This window comes from Myzus persicae, unplaced genomic scaffold (assembly GCF_001856785.1).
Source record: "Myzus persicae strain clone G006 unplaced genomic scaffold, MPER_G0061.0, whole genome shotgun sequence".
NCBI classification, from domain to species: Eukaryota; Metazoa; Arthropoda; class Insecta; order Hemiptera; family Aphididae; genus Myzus; species Myzus persicae.
Genome location: NW_019100847.1, coordinates 168,322 through 190,131, shown reverse-complemented (window position 1 = coordinate 190,131; position 21,810 = coordinate 168,322). Strand labels below are relative to the sequence as shown.

Below are 21,810 nucleotides of genomic sequence, written 5' to 3'. Positions count from 1 at the left end.
TTAGATATTCAAATTGAAAATAATTTGCAAATGTTTGCGAAGTTGACGAATTGTGTAGTGAGGAACCCCGTATTAAATTCGGGGAAACGATGCAGCCGCCCATTACTACCATTATTATTATTTTTAATATAATTTGTTATTATTTTACCGTTATAATAACAACAATAAGATATTATTATTGTTATTGTTGTAGGTAGTATAATAATTCCACGTTACGTGCGGAATGCCGATATCATCCGCCAGATGGCGCGTCATTGCGGTCGAGCCGTCGCGTCGGCCGACGAGCAGCTGCAGCTCGCCGTGAGCCAGCAGCGGGCCACTCACTGTAACACACCGTCTGGCACCGACTGCTCTCTCCTGTCATTCGTCTGCCCGGTACCGTCTTGGCCGCGTCGTGCGATCAACTCTCTCCGTCCGTGTGCCGTGCGCGCGTGTCCGTAATAATAATAATAAAAAACAGTGTGTGCATGTGTGCGTCCGCGACCCGCGCGCGTTATATCATTTCCCGCCAGTGATTTTATTTTATTATTAATCATCTTTTTATTTGTATTTTTCCGTACCGTTTTTATATTATCAGGTAGGTACGTAAACCTATTTTGTACTGTGATACTTCGCGTTTTTGACTTTTAACGACAATAGTTTATAGCACTCGAGTCGTAGCGTACTTCTCAACACATGGTTATGATATTAAGCAATAATAATTATTATAATATCAGTTATTGTTTCTTTCCAAACAAACCAATCGATCTCTGTCAGGCATTTATTTTTTCGACTTTTTTTTCTCAACTGTGTGTTTTTTTTCTTAAATGCCCGCGGAACGCCGCATACGACCGCGTCGAAAGTGCGTACCTACCGCAGCGGAATCAGTGAATTAATACTGTGCGACGACGACTACTTTAGTGCGATCGCGAAGACGACGCCGTGACATGTGCATAGTCATGACCACGTGTTTATTAATCGGATTCAATGTGTTGGTCGCTGATACTGTATCGCTGACCGCACAAAGTATATTGGACGTTGTTGTGGGTAACAGTTTCACCGCATCCCTGATGGACAAGCACAATAATAACTTCTATTCCATGCAGAAATTTGCTTCTTTGCTTGCTGGAATATTGTTTGTATTTGCGTTGTTTTTCTGTGCTAAGGCCCTATATAACGTCTACGGTTCAACCACGATACCCCAGAAACATCAACAGCAACAACAGCAGCAGCAGCAGCAGCAGCAGCAGCAGCAGCAGCAACATCATCAGTCTACACCCCCCGCAACTAAACGTGAGTGTTCCTAATGTCTCTATTTCTATTCGTATTTCGTCACCCACTCGACCGGACGATGGGTGGGTTTTTTAGTTTAGTTGGTTGGCGGGCGGTTGGCCAGGTGTAACCGCCGTGTAGGTTAAGAGCGCGCGCGTCTGGAATTCGGTCGTTTCCGGTTCGCCTCCGGGTAGGTCGGCTGCAGCAGTATCGTCGACGTTCTTTATGTTACTTATTATTATTATTATTATTATTATACCTGCAGTGAATCTCGCGTCCAATAGGCTGCTGGATACCTACCGTTTTTATCTCTGTCGCTCTCCTACCCGGCCTCTCCGCAGCCTAGTTTTATTGTGTGTCGTATTGATCGCTGCTCATACCATCATCAGTACCTGTTACACTCGTATCTTTATATCGTAGGTAGGTACGCATTGAAATAAAACTCTTTGTCACGCGCACGCCAAGGGTGTCCCAAAATAGCGTCTTCCGCATGCGAGATCGTACTCTAGAGAAGATACTTTGTGATGGGGTGATCGAGACTATGTGGGGGGGAGTGCGCGAGTGCGCGAGAGAGAGAGAGTGTGAGTAAGAGTGATCTAGAGAGAGAGTGGGTGAGAAGAGAGAGCGCGCGCGCAAACAACGAGAGAGCCAGTAGGCAGCTGCTGCGTCGTCGACCGCTTCGAATAGGGCTTCTAAAAATAATTCCCAAACATCATGATATTAAACACAAACACCGCGCCGGTGGTTTGGTCGTAAACGCGTATAATATAATAATGTGTTGCGTTACCACGGTAGGTACTCTCAATAAGCGTGGTTATAACATATTATTATAGGCATCTTCGAGAGCCCTGTCAGGTATTTCAGGCCCTCCCATATTTTTCAAGTCCTTGAGTTTTCGTCTACGTAAACAAAAAACGGCCTGCATGAAATATGTTTAATAACAATAATATTAAGTATTTGGTTCGCACCGACTCGACGGCGAATGTTTAAACCGAGCCATAATATTACGTGATTTTTGTGTTTTCCGTCTATTAAACTGCGGTTGAGTTTTGCAGAAAACGACACGTTCGAATACGTGGATTCACGCATGTTTTTTTTCTAAATATAATTTTCAGCGAAAAATCCACGTATTTCACGGCTCGGACCAGCTTGTTGTTCCGTGAAACCGTTTTGCCTCGAAAACGCGACCCCTCACCGTTCGCGCGTGCAGGTCACCGAGCACTGCGAACAAGCCCCTCTAAAACTACGTGGGGTGTGTTAGAGGGGCGGGGACGAACGACAGAACAAAAAAAAGAGGGTTCCCTTGATGGGGTCTCGGAGTGGGGCTGATGAAATATGGTGTTTTTACTGCGCAGTAAAATACCCAAGGCCAACGTGTTTCGTGCCGCGTGGTCCCTCGGAACACATCGACGACGAAAGGACGCGAAAGAATTCGTTTCTCAAGTACTCGTATAATAAAACGCGTTTTTATATATTATTATGCTGCTGCTGGCTGCTGTTGTAGCTCTAAAAATCTCGGCAGTATGGACTCGGATCCGTCTGCTTTTGTTGCACCGTTTTAGTCCGGGATGCCACCCACCTCGATTCCCCACTTCACCACTTCCACCCAGGGTCGACTACCCGAAACAAGGTGTATTGTTGTTGTTATTATTATTATTATTATTGTTACTGTTTTGGGTTTTTATCGTCCTCTGGAATTTTGTACATGCGTGCACGTTTTGCCATGTATTGTCGTCATAACATAATTTTGTTATTCCACACTATGTTGTGTATTTATGTTTTATTTCTAGTTCTTTTACTCTTGAACAAATAAGAAAAATAACCATCGTGTGGCGTAGACAGTAGTGTATTAAGTATCCTGCCTAATTAAGTATTCAATTGATATATAATTGTAAATACATTTATTTAATAATACTAGGTATCCATACGTTAATGCCTCAAACACGTATTTGTTTATAATATTATTTTTATCAGTTCCGTTTAATGATAGTGTTAATTACCACAGTGAATAGGTAGGTATGATCATTCAAAACATTTTGTTTTCAAACTTAAACTTTTAAAATTTGCCAACTAAGTCTTATTTATGTAAAACAATATACATAATATAATAATATTACCTACAATACTTACATAATATAATAGTATTATTATGTAAGTAATATTTTATTCCCCATTTCCCCGTATGTAAATAAAATCAAATTGTTTTAATATGGCTATTATTTCAATGATATCCATAACAGATGAGCCAGATATTTTGTATATTTATTGAAATCAGTTAAGCATAAAATATTTAGGTACATAGGTAATAATGGTATAATTTTTTTACACGAATTCCTAAAATGTATGTATTAAGCTCGAATCCCATTTTGCATATTGTGATGAATATGTGATACTCCGATAGAACACGTGAGAATACTGCGCGAAGGAAGGGGGAAAACGAGACAATGACACATTATGTTTTTCCTCCTGCAGCTCAAAAACTAATTTGACAATTATTCAAAACGTAGAAATATTATATTCTCTGATTTATCAGTGTATACAGGGCGTTTTATTTAAATGCAATTTTGGTATGTTAGGAAACATAGTTTTTGTTTTTAAGCCTTTGTAACTCCATAATGCTATTCAGCTATTGATATTCTATATTGCTCATTACTATAAAATGTTCACTATCCTATTTTGATTGTTAAAACATAATAATGTATAGTAATAATATCGACATTTATGTTAGGTACTCTATTTCAAAGAGAACGAAAAATAAAATTTTTAGAATAATGTGTGGAGAAATTTAAAAATTGATAAATTGCTTATGATATTAGCACAGTAAAGAATATGATAAGACCATTTGCGAAAATGAAATAAAAAAAAATAACGCCTTCCGAGGTTTGGTTTAAGTTTAAATCATCACGTATTAAATATTTATTAGGTATTTACGTTAATAATTAGTTATTTGTGTGCGTGGACGTGTTTTACCACTTCTTTTACAAGTATATTCTTACTTTACACCGCTCTTGAAATCGCGCACTGGGAGCTATGTAGTAATGTACTATGCCCCGGCAGATACAGTGTTTCTACGGTCTGCATTATATTATAATTACGTTTGAAAGTGATCAGCGAGAACAAAGTATTGTAACAATAGGTAACCCGCAAAAAAACAACAAGGTCACTTGACAAATTTTTAACTACAGGCCTTATAAGATCTATAATCGAACGTGTACTTAATGATCGTCCGTTTGACCTAAAACACGCGGTCCTCGCACAAACTTTGAGTACCTAGATAATAATAATAAACCATTTATGCGTATGTCGTTGGTACAGCTGCCCGACGACTAGTTGAAAGTTCCACGAAATACAATTTTTAATATAATATAACGTAACGGTGTACGTATAGGCAATAAGTACGCGCGTTCGCCGCTTCGTAATAAATGTTTTCGAACGCAACTTTACTCGTAGGTTTAACTTATTATAACAATTTTTAATTAAAATCCGATCGAGTGCCAAATGCCAATGTTTGTAATATATTCCGTATCGTGTGTAATACTCGTGTGGGCGTGTGAGAGGTATAGTCGGGGTATCCTTGGCCTTCCTTTAGTTTGCCCTGTGTTGTATATGTATACATTTTGCGAGTAAAACCGCAGAACTGTAACAAATTCGCAAAACGGGTGGTTTTATTTATAGACCCGCTGGTTAGCAGATCTAGCTGGATTTTTTTAAACAACCACCCATATTTTTACAATTTATTGTACTCTCGTCTACCAAGTTGCAGCTATTTTAAGTTTGAATGTAAATTTAAGTGGTTCTGTTGATAAAGTATAATATGTTTTGGTATGCTAAAAGTATATAAATATTTGTCACTTTTTAGCACAACATTTTTTTCAGAATCCATAAAAATTGTTTACCTACTTTAAGTTTGGTCAAGTTTATGAAAAAAATTTCCTTAACTTTAAATAGCTTTAGCTTAGCCATTTTTTGGTTGTTATAATAAATAAATTAAAATTACGGGAATAATCCGGTTAAAAAATGTGGGTTGCTATTTATAAAACCAAGTTGTTTACTCGTATACGTACAACGATAGGATTAAAAACTTTTTCCGAAATGAGAATTTTAGTAAGTACTACCTATGTTTCTATAGCTATTAAAACATACCTAATTTCAATGTGTAAGGTCATACTGTCATATTGCAGCTGACTGCTTAAATATTTATCAGTGAACATATGTAAACATCAAACAGACACACTGTACAGTTTGTTATGTCATGTCGGTATCATACCTTATGTTTTTCACGTGGTTTTCTTATTTTAATCTTACCGAGTCTCGTCGACGACTTTGTTAGATTTTCTTCGAACGACACAATACCATGTAGGCACACCGTACGTGGGTGTGGGCAGAATTATATTGTATTATAAGCCTAAAGGTAGGCATCAAATAATATATTGTTAGCACATGCCAAGGACGTCGTTGCGTGTATTATGATGTCGATGTATATACAGTAACAATAAGTAATTATTCGTGTGCACGGTGTATACATACAGCCGTCAACCTCATTGGAGAACGACAAATTCAATTAACGATAATATTGTCATCGATACGCGTGTATAGGCACCCTAACCTCTACCTGTAGCCGCTATTATGATATTACATTTTGGAGTTTTGTTTTGCCCGTTTCCGAGGCGCGCGCATTACCACATCGCGACCGACCAGCGCGCAAAGAACCATAATAATAATATTATAATAGTTGCAGCAGTGCATGTGGTTGTGTCGGCCAGTGTGCTGGGTGAGGGGAGTGCGGGCTGATGATTGACGTTAGGTTTCTATTCATCTGGTGCAGACAATATATGTGTGTGTGCGCGCGCGCGTGAGTCCGTCGAGAATTCGCTGTGGGTTTTGTCGGAAAGTCGTATATTATATTTTCACCTTGAATGCGCCGAGATCCTGTGCGTGCACGTCCGATCGTCGGTCCCAAGTCAGTGTACCGTAAAAATATCACCCCACCCCTCGACTTTTGAAAGAAAATTGAATAATGATAATGGCGAGCATCTCATAAAGATCCTTGGAGAGGCAAAATCACTTCGCGGTCTGCCAGAGTCGAATGATGACTGTATATAGTTCGCCGCCATGTCGATAACGCACCAGCGGAAAGCGGAACGACCGCCGACGATAAAGGATGACCGCAGCGGTGGTACTTGGCACGGGGTACTTGAACTTGAAATCGAACTAAATAATAAAATTTAAAAAAAAAACGATTTGTTGCCAGTCTGACACGAATACATGATAATGGGTTACGATAATGCATGTGTTAGGTACCGATAACATAGTATGAAGTGTTACTCGGGCACACAAACGAAATGTTATCATACCTACGACGATAAGAGACGAGACGTGTTGTTTCTGCAGTGCTCAGTTCAATTAGTAATTACACAATAGAATATTCGTGCATGGCGATCACCAATTAAAAGTATAATTATTTGCTCGATGAAGGCCCAGGTTCGGGTTATACGGGAAAAATCAAGATAGGTAATTTCAACGCGGCCCTGCAGATGTACATCCCGACTATTCGGTAAAAAATTACTTAAATCATAATGTATGTATATTGTGTTCTGCGGGAATGATTCTATGCTGGTTGGGGACTTTAATAGCAATGGCTCATCGGAAAAGCTCGCACTTCCGGAAATGAAAATAAAGCTCTGATTCGATTCGATACAAAACGAAAAACCACTATAACAGTAACCACAACCTGTATGTAACGTATATGACTACGGTGTATTTGAAATGGTAATGTCTGAAGATATTGTCGAAATAACAATATATAATAATGGTCTACCCGAAGGACGTTGTATATTATATTCTATGATATAAGATATCGGAAAGAAAAAAGAAACTATTCGATTTTGAATACTTTCCTATCTATATGTATGACTGTGTATTGTGTTATAGGCAGGTAATATAATGTATATCCGACATTCGTTCTTAACAACTATAAAAAAAAAATAAAAACATATGTTATACAGTGTGCATATATTATTATTGTGGTGTGTGACACAGCTGCAGCTGTCGTCGTGTGACCGTCGTTATCTAAACGGGCTTAACTATATTTGAGGCAATATTAGAGTGTCTTGAGATTATATTATGACGTATAAAATATAATATGACATTATATCCGCGTGCGTACACGAGAAAACGATAAAAACAATAAGAAAAAACCAAATCTCCTCTCTATACTGTTTGAAAAATATCAATTGTGTGCGTTGTCCGTGAATCGTTAACGCTACGAGTGTGTATGCGTGTAGGCGCGCGCGCGTGTGTGTGTGTGCACAGTACAGTGATGATATTTGCTGTTAAGTATACGATACGCCCAATAATACTTGTACTGTACGTATACGAAACAAACGAACAATATAATAATAAAAAAAACGCTTTTTTGTAACCGTTTCTTTCGAAACTGCAGAGGACGATCGTTATTATTATTATTATTGTGAACTGTCGTCGCATCATCAGAACCATACAGCGGCTTTGTTGTTTGGCGATGAAACAAGTATAACTCGACGATGGTTTTATATAACATTTTGTATTCGGTGCGATGGTATAATATTATAACCTCACGCTGCCCTGCAGATGGTTTTTTTTGTTTCCTCTATATCGTTATCCGACGCATAAAGCGTGAACGTACAAAATTCCGGAGCATTCGGCCCCCAAGATAATATAAAATTATTGTCTTGAGCACTTTCAGCATCTCGGTTTTTGTCTTGTCGCGCAGTGTTGCGAATAGATATTTCAGAAAATCTGTCCTCCTAGCTCCTTAGTACTGCATCTTGGCTCTTTTTAATAAGAATCAATAACGAGGTTAATAATAATATTGCCGAATGTTGGTCATATCGTGGTCGTCGTCGTACACTATATGTCACTAAAATATTATGTGTAATTGAAAATAAAAATGTGTTATAGTTATTTGGTGTTCCCGTATTATATTAATATTGTCGTCGAGTGCGGAGTGGTTATAGGTAGCCTACCAGTGAGTTTAATCTAAAATGGCGTTAGGCTTGGTCGACAAATAATAGAGTTAAAAAACAATTATGCACGTACGTAAATGTCTAGATTAAAATATATTATATCGGAAGCGAAAGCAGCTACTACTACTATATTAATTGGTAGATATTAAGTATTTATGTGTACTGCGTCGAAATTATAAAATAATATCCTAATAACTGTGTATCGATATTACTTAATATTTTTGGAAAAATATACATTAATTAAATTATTATAAATAATAGTAGATTTCTTGGGGAAGAGCTATCGTGACGTCAAATTATTTATAACTAAGATGATTCTATTATTTCCGAAGACGATTTTCCGAAAGTACCAAGTACTGCGTATAGGACTTAAATAGTTGATCAAGTTCAGTATTTGGTTAGATCTCTTCGTTAATTTTAATGTTATACCATAATATTGGTAAATGGTAAAGTGATGGTAAAGGTTAATAGTAATAAATGCGCGCCCACCTAGATACGTCACATCTCCTGCAGCTTTTTACTACCTCCTGCAACAGATAATGTTTATGACGAATTCTCTATATATTATTTATGTTGGTCTTATAAATCATACTGTCCAGACATGCGTGTATAAAAACTCACGATGGCCTACTGCAGTTGCAACTGCGCCCAATTATTATATTATAAGAAAACCCGGTTAGACGTAAGGCGTGTTGGTGTTGAATTATATCCACATCTACGATTTTAAGTCAAATTCCTTCATCAAACAATGAGGAAAAGCAGGCGCAATTGGCGCAACATGCTGCCACTTATTATTATTGTTATTATTTAGCACTAAACAATCTTGAAATGTTGAAATCTGAATAACTTTTTAAGTACTGTTTCCTTCCCCCCTAAGTCTCGTGAATACAATATATCGCTGAACATTTTCTAAAGGTTGTTTTCGTTTTTCAGGAATGAAAACCAAACAGCAGAACACTAGCGCCAATAAAGACGACAGCCCGGACACGGATGACTCGGTGAACTCAAGTCCGCCGGCGAGTAAAATTTCCAAAAAATCGAAACCGTCCTCGGCACCACCATCTCCCGTTAAGAATCGCAAACCTCCCGCGGCAGCAGCGGCTCCGGTCCCCGCTCCTGTGGAGCCATCACCAACCTACGACAACTTTGCGAGTGACGATCTCCACCAAAACCGCAAGGACGACGACGAGGACTGTAGCAACAATGACGACGACGACCATAGTTATCAATACCAGTATCATCACCGGAACAAGAGGAGTCGCCGTCCGTCCACTTCCTCCTCGTCATCGTCTACATCGTCGACGTCGTTCACTAAAACCGACGTCAAGCTGGAACGCCAGTTGAACGGCAGCGGTAGAAAGTTGTCGCCGTTGGTGGCGTCCAAAGTTGGCGTGGTGATGACCGGTAAAAAAAAGCAGCAGCCGTCTCAAGAACAGGTGGTGACACAAAACGGAGGATCACAACTGGCGACGGCGGCGCGGACTACGGCGGACGACACGGTTGTCGCAAAAGGTCGGTACACTGTCATCGTCATATTGACTGCTTATAACATGTGCAATGATATAAATCGCCACTCAGGCTCAGTGGCGATTCGGTCTGTTTATCCGCCAACGACGACTCGACCGCGACGGCGGCGTGGTTTTCGCGTTTTAGGTTAATTCGTTTTCGGTGGTTTTTTTTTTTTACCGTTTTCCCCCTGTTTTTCCCGTCCGTTGTGTATTATTATTTCATACAAACCTAAAGCTATGTTGTATCATAATGCTATATGCCAATGTCCCGTTACAGCCGTATTCCGCCGCTTCAGTCTCGTGGTATACATAATGCGCGTAATAGTACGTAATTGCCGCGTTCGATTACAACCTAGGCGTGGAGAAGAAAAAAATGTTCTATTTTTTTACGCGTTTAAGTCTTATTTTTGCGTCATTGGTGCATAGAAAGCCTTAAACACTCTCTCGCTGTTGTAAAAAATTCCACCGAATAGTGCCAAAAGTCAGCATGCATAACAACTACTAATCTTAAACAAAATGATTGTTTTAGTGAAAAACGTTTTGAGCCAGGTAGATACTGAAATTATAGTTGTCCGCATGTCGAAACAATAGTAATTGACAAATTTTCCACTATACAGTACATATAATATGGATAATAACATATTATAGTCGACAATTTCCTTTAAAGGGTTGGGTTGATCGATGATTTAAAAAATTGTACACTGAACGACAACGTATGATTTCACGAATAAAACAAAATTTGATTTTTTGTGGCTTGAATGGTTCTACATCTGACATATACCTATATATAGGTCCGGTCTGGACTCGCCTCGTATCAATTTCCGAATGATATCCTATATATATATGTGCACCAATTATTTAGATACTGTATTACTGTACCTAGGTACTTCCGGTGTAACACTGGTCGCGGTATTGTAATAGATTATAATGTTAAATGTATATACAATATACATATTACATATTATACCAAGAGCAACCTCGACAGTGGGATGTCACATTCGGAAGGGCGTGTGATGCGCGTATTAATAATATATTATTATATCGAATTTGCCCGAAGTATTTTTAAAAATCCACGACAGTATTATTATTATTACCTATTATATCGTTTATTCCCAGCACCGTTTCCGCGATTTCCGACCGAAAATGATTCGTAAACCACTTGTTTTTTATTACCTACTCGTATTATCACGACTTGATATGGATATTTTCTCGAGCATCTTAATGATTATATTTTTAATCAGTTTTTTTCTCTCTCTCTCTCTAGATTACGACCCCGATTTTCTGGGGGGACCCGTGGTCGGATCATTACGATCGCCATGAATTATTATCGTTCTCTCGTCGTGTTAATTTATTCGGCTGTCGGTATTATACAATAGTATAATATCTGTATCCTCGGGTTTTAGTGAATAATATTGTGCGCGTCTCACGAAGAAAAAAAATGACCTTAGCCGCCGTATGTACCTACACACACACTGCGGCCTATACGCACGGAGGCTTTGCTTATTATAAACATATATTATAATGTGTACCTATGTATAATAATACATTAAAATGTACAAAAAAAAAATATAATAATTGCCAAATATTGTAACAGGCGGTAAAATGGTAGGTAGTAGTAACAGTGGTAATAATATTAGTGGTTTAGGCAAAAAAAATATGTACGCTATAAAATTCAAGGCTGACGACCACTACCTATACATATGCCCGATAGCATCATCTAGAACAAATTATATAAAAAAAAAAGATTTTATTATACAGGACGATTCTCTTATTACTCTATTTCTTACGCGTTCGATATATATTCGTCAACCCGACTTAACCTTGCAGTTGGAGCTACAGTGCTTGCTAAAAATTATTTACATATTATATAGGTAATCGCTTTTTAGTTTGGTCGGGTTTAGAGTTAGAGTTGCATAAAGGTTAGTCGTTTTTTGTGTTAAAAAAATCGCCCTGTACAATACTTGACGACATAGGTACAGCGTGCGCCGCGATTGCTGTCCATAGTGGGTCGAGCTGAGAAGTAAATGTTTTTTCTCAAGAATTTGTCAGCTCGAGACGACTGGGGCGGCGGCGGCGGCGACGACGATAACTGTTGCGTCCAACTTTTTGTGTGTACGGGTTTTATGGAAGAAAAACAAATTAATCGAGATAATATTATGTCACATGCGCACAGTAAAAAAAATTGTTAATCTTTTTATAATTTTTTCCCCCCGCAAGCAGCAGTTCACCTTGTCGAATATCGTATCGGTTCGTACCTATGGAGGGGAAAAACAGTAAATACGATCTCGTCATCTGGCTCTCTTGCGTTGGCATTTTCTCGGTGCCGTCTACTAAATATAAGATGTATATATTATATTCTCAATTCTCATCATTTTGTTGTTCGGTGGTGTAATATATGGTGACGGTAAACCTCTCTGACACGGTTGTCGTTGTTTCGGATTGACGTGCCAACAGTTTAGAGTGACACGACGTGGACGTTTTAATTATATAATTCATGCATATTATTATTTTGTTTTCAGTGTAGGTACGCGGGAAACAGGAAAGAGCCCTTTGAGATTTGGCCATCGTTTTTTGAAAATAATTCGTATAAATCGAGTACATACGAAACGCTGTTTGGGGCCGGAAGATTTTTCTAAAATGTCGTTTTCGTGTGACTTTGGATACACCGGCATTCTTTGTATCCGCCTTACAAGTCCGTAATATAAGTAGAAAATGTACTCCCAGCAGTTTACGTTAAGTTTCATTGTAGTTTAAATTTTATATATAGTGAATCGGCATATTTTTATTATTATTACTAATATAATGGTAAGAACATTTTTTATGTTTTAGTTTAGTTTCGTTAAGATATTTAAAATAGTGCAATTCTTATAATTATCATTTAAAAACAGAATCATCGTAAAAATATCGTTTCACGATTGGTTGATTCATTCTAATTTTTAAATCAACGAAGCTAAACGTGAACTGCTGAGCGTAAATTTGCCATAAGACACATTTCTAAGACGGAGACAATAAATGCGGGTGTAGAGTCGTTTTAAATGTGTCATATTATCATATTCATGATATGCATCCTGTATAATATACTAACACTTACCGCTCGTATGTATACTAAAATTATAAACAACCGAAGAAAGTTGTCTGGTCGTTCGCGCGTAGGTATATTATTCAGCTGCAGTGCTGCTGCTCAGCCGTTTATATTATAATAGAGATCAAGTGAAAGTAGACGAGCGAGCAGATTAATTTTTCTTCTCCCGGCTTCCATCATTGGAGTACGACGACGACATTATCGTAGTATTAATAATACGATGTTATTATTGCAGCTATTATAATATTTGGTGCTGCTGTCGATGCCCCGCTGCTTTCGATGTATACACGCGGGTGCTCTGTTTACACTAATTTAATATGTTAAGTTGCGTATTTATTATTGGCCTTTTTATATTTTATACCTGCTCAAACCCGGGCAAGGTTCGGAGCACGCGTTATTTTTCGCGGTTTTCTCTCACACCAAAGAGAAATCTTCCTAGTACGACGACGTCGACGACACGTGTCGATCAATCGGTGCTGTCCACCACCACCACCACCTACTGGGTAAAATTATTGTAAGCCATTTTGATCACATCAACAATAATATATACACGCACAACACTCATGTGGAATATATGTACAAGTTCACACGATCCTCGTGTTGTACTTGCAGGTGCTGCTGTAGTTGCGACGGTGGAATTAAAGTCTCCGATAAACGAGTGTCCCGATTACCGCCGCGAGAAAGTATATGACGCATGGACTCCTCCTGCTGTATACATAAGTATTTCTGCCTTCTAATGTTTCCATAATCTCGAGCTGATTTATAATAATGTATGCGTTTTTTATATCTTAACGGGGTCGTCGCCGCCGCCACGCGTACTCGTAGTGGCGGCCAGTGATTATTTTGTAAAAACTAAAAAGTGATCTATTTTAAAAGCACGTGGTGGCGCGTTTCTCGATGGTAGTAAATATAATTTGTATAACATGTTATGCACACATCTGTCATATGGTTATTATTATTAATACATCGACTTCGCGTTGGTCTTAATATTCTCATCTGCACATCTGTCGGCCGAGTCTTTCTCGCCGTCTGGTGTAGTATAGATAATGTGCAATCGTTTGAAATCGAACCAACTGCTGTGGCACCACGTTGAAACGTGTTTTTTCCGTTCTAAAGCTTCACCGTTGAGAAACATATTCGATTACAAAACGGGTGTTTTTTTCTCAGACAATATTCTCATAACTCTCCGATAAATCACGCACCATCACCCACACGCATCGTGACATGTCCAGGGTCCAGCCTATTAGAGTGCCCGCTCGTTATTATATTTTACTTGCAAAATATGTATATATATATTTACGTCCGTACCTACTTTATTTAGTGGTGGTTTCGATTACAAGCTGACAAAGCGCCTATACACAGTGGTGCTTACTAACCAGCTGCTATTTGTAGAACACGTGTTCTCACTATTGAGAAATATAAATATTTTAAAAATATTGTTTTTTTTTCATTATTGCAAACATTCGTCTGTCAAACGACAATTACGCATCTAGACAACTATAAGTCTCGGCTGGTGTGTGGTTAACTGTCTAAAACTCTAAACTTTAAAACATGTTTTGAGTTTTATTATTATTTTATTCTATCATCAGATATTTCACATTACTTAGTCGAGTTCGTGGAAAATCATCTATTACCCATTAGTTTAAGATCGAGTACGTCAATATTATTTCCTATAAACAATATCATGAATCAATATATTATGTATATATAGAAAGTAGAGCCTTTAATTTGTTTAATTCAATCATCGGACATCTCAACCATCTGGTCTTATGAGCTTGTCGTGGCCCATAAAAATTCTAATATTGCAAACCTTTTATAATATAAGATTTTCCTAGTAATATTTATTTAAATAATTTTTATTCTATACTATTACTGACGACTGGTTTACCACTTGTATTTTTCAGAGAAGGTTGTCCAGAAATCGACTGCTGAACTGAACCGGAAGAAGGAACAATCGAAACAACGAAACAAGGAAAATGTTAAATGTATGGACTACAACGAGCTGAATAACAACTGTAACATCGCAGACAACAATAACAAAACCAATAATGTCAATCTTGAAACAACGTGCAAGAAAATGGGGAAAAGGTTGAGGAAAAAATTCAATAAGAATAAAGCAGAAGGGTTAGGCGAGACGAAGACGCCAACGGAGACCACGGTGACCACGACGAACGAAACAGGATCGATAACCGTAGAAAAGGGGATCCGGACGAAAACGACAAATACTTCGAGAGTGCCACCACCGTCTTCAGCGCTGCAGCTATCGTCCTTTATCTCTGAGACAGGGGAAGCGTTTGGGGATAGCATGCGGGGGTTCTTGGAGTTGAGTGACGAAGCCATCTATACTCATCTGAAATCATTTTACGTGCTGTGTGAGACAGATCTGTACGATTGCGGATTTCCGACACAGTCCTTAAAGCCTGGGTATGCGGATTGCTTCAGGCAGAACATGCGGCACAAGATGCTGAACCCTGTGGCCAAAGAGTTCTGTTTGGAAATGCCGGAGACGCCGTCGACGTCCTCTTCGCCAGCTCCACGGCAGCTCGCGCTTCCCAAAGATACCGGTGATGGACAGCAGAAACAAAAGCAGCAGCAACCGTCATCGCATAATCACGTTCCGTGCGTTCGGTGCACGTCGTTCTTCAATGTGAGGGACGAGGCAAGGGCTGCGATGCCCGGCCGATGCGTGTACCACTACGGCAAGTACAAGTTCAATACGAGAGCGTACGATTGCTGCAATGATGACTGCCAGACGTCGCAAGGTTGCACCAAAGCCGACCGGCACGTTTGGAATGGATTCGTGGATGGACAAAACGAGATCGGCAATTTCGTTGATACGATGGACGAGAACAGCCCGTACACGTCGGGTCCAGGAAAAGAGTCTCAGGACAATCGCAGCGTGTACGCCTTAGATTGTGAAATGTGTTACACCGAGTGTGGCCTGGAGTTGACCAAAGTGACTTTGGTGGACATCGCCGGTGTAGTCGTCTACGACACTCTGGTCAAACCCAGCCGTCCGATTGTCGATTACAACACGCGGTTCAGTGGTATCACCGCGGAACACTTCGCACGCTATTCGGCCAAGACGCTGAACCAGGTCCGGCGTGACTTGTTGCAATTCATCAAGAAAGACACGATACTAGTCGGCCATGGACTGGGCACCGACCTGCTGATGCTTCGCATAATCCACCGAGTGGTGGTGGACACGTCTTTGCTGGTCCCTCCCGTGCCGAGCGCCTCGTCAAATCCCACATTCAAGTTTCCACTGAAAGTGCTAGCCTCTCGACTACTAAACCGCGAAATCCAACTCGAACACGGCCACGACAGCAAAGAGGATGCCCGGGCCGCCATGGACGTGGTTCTGTTCTATATGTACAAAAGTATGACCACCCGTCCTTCTTCATCTTAGCAGCTGGTCGCTCTGCGCCCGACTGAGCGCAGCCCCCAACACCATCCAGTCTCACTGCTGCACCCTGCACCTCACTTTGTCGTTCCTATTTATGTTCATGCATATTATTATTGTTATTATCATAATCGCGCATGCGCGCATACATAATATCAACTGTACATTATTATATCGTCGAGTATTACGTTTATTGTGTTTAATATGTCTATAATAGATATGGGTACGCGTATGTGCCGTGCGCGTGTATAATAATATCATCAAAATAATGTGATGTAAAAATTTTTTTCCTATTTTAAAAAAAAAAATATTTTATACGACTATTTTTCACTTGACATTGTGATAAACCGATCGACGGATGATCCGGCATGTAAAACGGTCATCCCGCTCCGATCTAAATTGACTGAGTTATTTGTTAAATAACAACTCCCCCCCTCCCAACCTCAACTCTCTTTCCCCAGATTTTTGTACTTAAAATTAATGATTATAAAATATATTGTACAAAAATGTGTCACTTATATATATTTTAACATATATATATATACATAAAAATATTATTTAATTTGGAAACTTTTTGTATTTCATATTTTCTGTCCTACATCTTCGGGTGCTCCTCGTCTTGCCCTCTTCCTCCATAACTTTGTTTTACTTCTGATGAATGAAACGTGATTATTATGGTTTTTTCGAAGTGTTCGTAGTGGTGTGCCGTCTGAGGCAGAACGCCAGTTGTACGTCGACCATCGCTTAAATGTCAACGAGCCAAAACGCGATGAAATCGAATACGCATTTTATATACGTGTGTGTAAATAGGTATGGTAAATGCGAAAGCGATTTTGTGCTCTGCTCTCGTCATTGCCCGGTCCGCAAAAGATTATTGTCGAAGAAAAATAATGATACATAATATTCTCGTTATTATCTACCACCGGGGCCGGTCTTGGCGCATTCGTTGTCGATGCGTTGTCCGTTGATGTGTTGCCCCTTTTGACAACTACGATAACTGCTTTCACTCGGCACGTCTATCAACAAAAAAAAAAGTAATAATAATATTAAGGTCGGAATGAAAGTTGTGCACCTTTTACCTTTTAATTAATAACAACGATGCGTTTGGAGGTATCGTATTATTATAATTGTGTGCTTATATTATATTATACACTGTCCGACGGATAATATTAACAAACATTTGGACTCTCGGAAATGTGTTTGCCGCGACCTAGTGGCCAAGTAAATGTTGAACAGTCGTCGATAAAAAATTCAACGAAAATCATATCATGCGAGCAGTAAAGTGTATAGTGTACCGCAATAATATAATATGACAAAATATAATCATCGTACACGGTCGAAAATCGCGTCTGGCACAGATCCCGTTCGTCGTTTGGCACGTTCACTGTGGAAATTTGTCGCATCCACACACGCTGACGAGGGAACGACGAACTGCAGCCAACTCGCTCATATATTATTATGAACATTGTGCGAAACGGACGACTGTTATAATATTATATTCGCGAGAGTGCAATACCCACTCCGCAGACTTAGACAGTAGCAAAACGAATCGGTCTTTGAAGAAGCAGTTGTTTCTCGATTTAAAAAAAAATATTTTTTAGTGACGGGTGGGCGGAGTGGGTTCTCAATATGAAAGTGAAAAACGATTACTAAATAATGACTATTATAGTAGGCAAATAGTAATTGTAAGTAGTATGGAGGGTGGGTCAATGTTAGGTTGCTTATGGGTTATTCTAGGTGCGTTTTGCCCCTGGACGGTATTTTTTTTAATACCCACCTCTACATAGGTTAGGTATACAGAACCATCGACTAGAGTAGTTGTTTTCTTTTACAAGAGTTTTCAAACTGCATCGTGTTAAATGTTTAAAAAGCTCAGGGTACCGCTCTGCCGTATAGGTATCTATAGTGATGGATGTGTTAAATTTGAATCCATCAATCGATTCTGAATGAAAACGGCCTATAATTCTAAGTATATATTCTATGATATCATTGATATTAAAGTAGTTTATTTTACTACTGCAGACATTAGCATAATACTTTGGATTGATTTTTTTCAATAAAATTGCGTCTGGAAATGTCATAGTGTGTATACAAAGAAATAATATACTTAATTTCAAATTTCCATGTTAAATATTTTTAAATAACAACACAAAAACGAAAATCGTAATTCTACGGTTAAAAGGTCAGTTAACAAGTTAACTACAGTTAAAAAGTCTAATTTCGTTCCGATTTGAACTTAAAATACATATGAATAAAAACTTCTGTGTTTATATATTTTTTGGTTACAGTATGAACTACCTATGAGAAACCTTGTTTAAAATGTTGAATCCTTAACTATAAAAATTGAACATTTTATTATTTTTTGTCTATAAAATAATTTACAAATTTTCGTGATTTTTATGAATTTTGTAGAACATTTGAACTATAAATGCATATAAAAAAAATCCTGCCTACATGTTTCTTTAATATATTTGAACTGCAATTATATTGTCATCGTATGAGGAACCCTCTGTTACATTTTAAAGCTTTGAAGATTTGGTAGCCCTTTATATAAATAAACAAACCAAACAAATTTATCATGTACAGAAAACGATAAAATAATGCAATTTTCGAGTATTTCGGCTATACATTTTTAATTATTAAAACAGAATAAGAAAATCGTTAATTTACTGCTGAATATTATTTGTGACAAAAAAATATGAACTTGAAACACTCATAATAAATAATCTTGAAACAAGAACTTTTCAAATAATTGTGTAAACAATTTTTTTATGAAATAATATGCACTATAAACTCTAAAAAACGGTTATATGCCAAATATGTCTTTACACCCAAAACATGCAAAACATGCACTATTAAACTTTATATTATTATTACTTATTGTTATGAAACGGATTTGTATCTCAGTTAGTATGTTTTCCTATGTGACAAAAAAAGCATGCAGATGCATGAACTTACGAGCCCTGAACTAACGAGAATTATCATAGTTTTTTTTTTCATATAAATAATTTACGCCTACGCCTACATCAAAATTCTTGTCTTGAAACTTAATATTGTAAGTCCTACAAGGTGATTTTTTAAGCATGCTCATCCTATTTGTGTGCTTATATTAAGCATGTATTGAAACTCAGATTTTTGGAAATTTTAATACACTTGAAGACTATTTTTCGAATCTTTGAAATGTGTTGTACCGCACTGAAAGATGATCCTGTGACAATACAAACTTCAGTCTTTCAAAAAGGAACTCCCAGTATTGTTTTTTATTATTTAGCAGATTTTCTTTTTTGAGAATTCTGATGTATCTAAATCAAAATGCAAGCTAGTAAATTTTTGAGTTTAGTAACTATGTGTTTTAAGGATAATATTTTCATGGTAATGGGTTAAGTAGATTGGGGGCTTAGACGATTTGAAAATGTTTGCTACTTCTCTTGATTTATCAATATAAATAAATTGTAAAAATGATCAAGTATATAATAAATACTACATCAAACATTAAATATAGTTTTTATTTTTATAAAATCATTTTTAAGGATTATTATCCTTATAGTATAAACATTTTAATAACTGAGAAGCAAATCACTAGAATTGTGATTTAGATACATCAAAATTTTCAAAAAAATCATCTGCTAAATAATTTTTAGTAAACAAGGGGTGCTGTTCTCATTTGGAAAATAGAAGTTTGTATTGCTAAAGGATACTCCTTAAGTAGCATAAAAAATTTGAAAGTATGGTCGTTAGGTCTACATAAAAATTCTACAAATCCGAATTTGAGTAAAATATGTACTATTAAAGAGAAAACTGGGGGTGAGTAATCTTCAAAAATCACTCTGATGTATATTCATGTATTATATGTATATACAAATGTGGTTTGTTTAGGTAGGTTGTGTTCGTGATTTTTGACAGATTTCAGTTCCACGCTTAAGTGATTCGTTACCATACCGATACACCAACAACAAATAACATTTGGCCATGTACCCCCTACCCCCATTCGAGAATCTTTAATAATATTGTAGTCTACACCTAAACATAACGTTATCATCGTGTTTTGCGAAAAAAACTTCATCCTCGTGGGCCCGACGTTTTTGTATAAAAAAAAAAACAAACCAAACGACCGACAATTATTAATGAGCAGAGTTATACGGACATCATGTGAAATATACGGCAAGGTTGTTTGGTTTACGATATGATGCCTCATTGGGTTTTATTTAAGTACATAATATAATATAAAACCACACAATATTTAATGTAGGAACCTATTATATTATATTATAATTGAGCGAATAACTATAACGACAACCCGCGAGACGTATAAATAGGTATACATATACATTGCAGGCTAGTGGCTACATTATAATTACTATTGCTTTTTTTTTGAACTTCGCATTATTATTTATTGGTGTACATAAAAGTATAACACACTACACACATCAGCCGTAATACACGCGATGTTCTAGACCAGCAATTTTCAATATTTTTTTTTATATAAGAACACCGTACGCCATGCAAATTTTGAACACTTTCCCGTACCACTGGACAGTGATCTTCCCTAATAATAACCTTCATATATTTTTATCCTATTCAAAAAACGTCCTATAATAATTAATTGTAGGTGATTACTATTTCTATTTTAGGATCATTAATTAGAAAAACATAATGGTTTATTGCACAAAAAAGTAAAATCAAAATATTATATTAATTAATTAAATATTACATTTTTTATCATCATTTCTATAATGACTGTGGTTTAAAATTAAAACATTTTAATGAGAATTTCGGTGTTGTTTTGAATTAATAACAAGACGTCAATAATATCGGGCTCCTTATTGGTAACCTTCAGTCTCAAATAGTCAAATCATCCAAGCGATTATCGTACGCATAGTAATTTATTCACTTAATAAAATATAAATAATTATAATTAATATTTAATGTTAACATTACTAATTCAAATTGTTTTTCTCATCGAGTGAGATTCCTCTAGCCTATACCTCCTATGCTAGAACTGATGATGCTCTAGACCAATAAATTTATTATTAGATTTTCAAAACGTCTTATCTGTTTTATGCGCTCACTCTATCGAGGCCCTGTCGAGTGCAAATCGCTATATTATATTATCATAGAGGTCACATTATTATTATCAAGCTCGCTTACGGAAGGAGGTAATAAATCGAGTGCACTATTATTATTATCTATTTACAGTTTAGCCGTTGTCACGTGTACCTACCTAAATCGAAATTTTACGTTTGCGGTGCTCGTCGCAAAAATCAAAATCGTTTAAAACCGCCCGTAGTCCCCCGGACATGTTAATTTTATTCTACTGAGTATAAATTAAATATATGTCGCATGACATGGCCTAAAATATTCATCCCCAATTCCCCGGGGAATCGTAAGTTCTTACACGAGAGTAGCAGTTAAAAGATTTCATACGTCAATTTTATTGCTACATACTATATAATTTGAGATTTGTAAATACAAAGTACCTACATGGCTAAAATGAAATATGTTAAAAAATGTGATTATGTAAATTCTTACACAATGGAAATAGTTGTGTGTGTAAATTCCTAC

The 21,810-nt window shown here is 37.4% G+C and overlaps 1 protein-coding gene across 1 annotated transcript; it reads left to right on the top strand.

Moving 5' to 3' along the window:
* The first annotated feature begins 311 nt into the window (after window positions 1-311).
* LOC111026411 (heat shock protein DDB_G0288861-like) lies at window positions 312-16,647 on the top strand. Its single transcript, XM_022304484.1, has 3 exons — window positions 312-1,272; window positions 9,189-9,767; window positions 14,750-16,647. Exons 1-3 carry the CDS (start codon window positions 927-929, stop codon window positions 16,252-16,254), a joined length of 2,430 nt encoding a protein of 809 aa, XP_022160176.1. The 5' UTR covers window positions 312-926; the 3' UTR covers window positions 16,255-16,647.
* Window positions 16,648-21,810: the final 5,163 nt, after the last annotated feature.

Bases quoted from the DNA above. Each gene is read 5' to 3' on its own strand.
- LOC111026411 (XM_022304484.1), top strand. From the start codon at position 927: ATGTGCATAGTCATGACCACGTGTTTATTAATCGGATTCAATGTGTTG. The intron at 1,273-9,188 runs GTGAGTGTTCCT...TTCGTTTTTCAG, and splicing joins TACACCCCCCGCAACTAAAC to GAATGAAAACCAAACAGCAG. The intron at 9,768-14,749 runs GTCGGTACACTG...TGTATTTTTCAG, and splicing joins CGACACGGTTGTCGCAAAAG to AGAAGGTTGTCCAGAAATCG.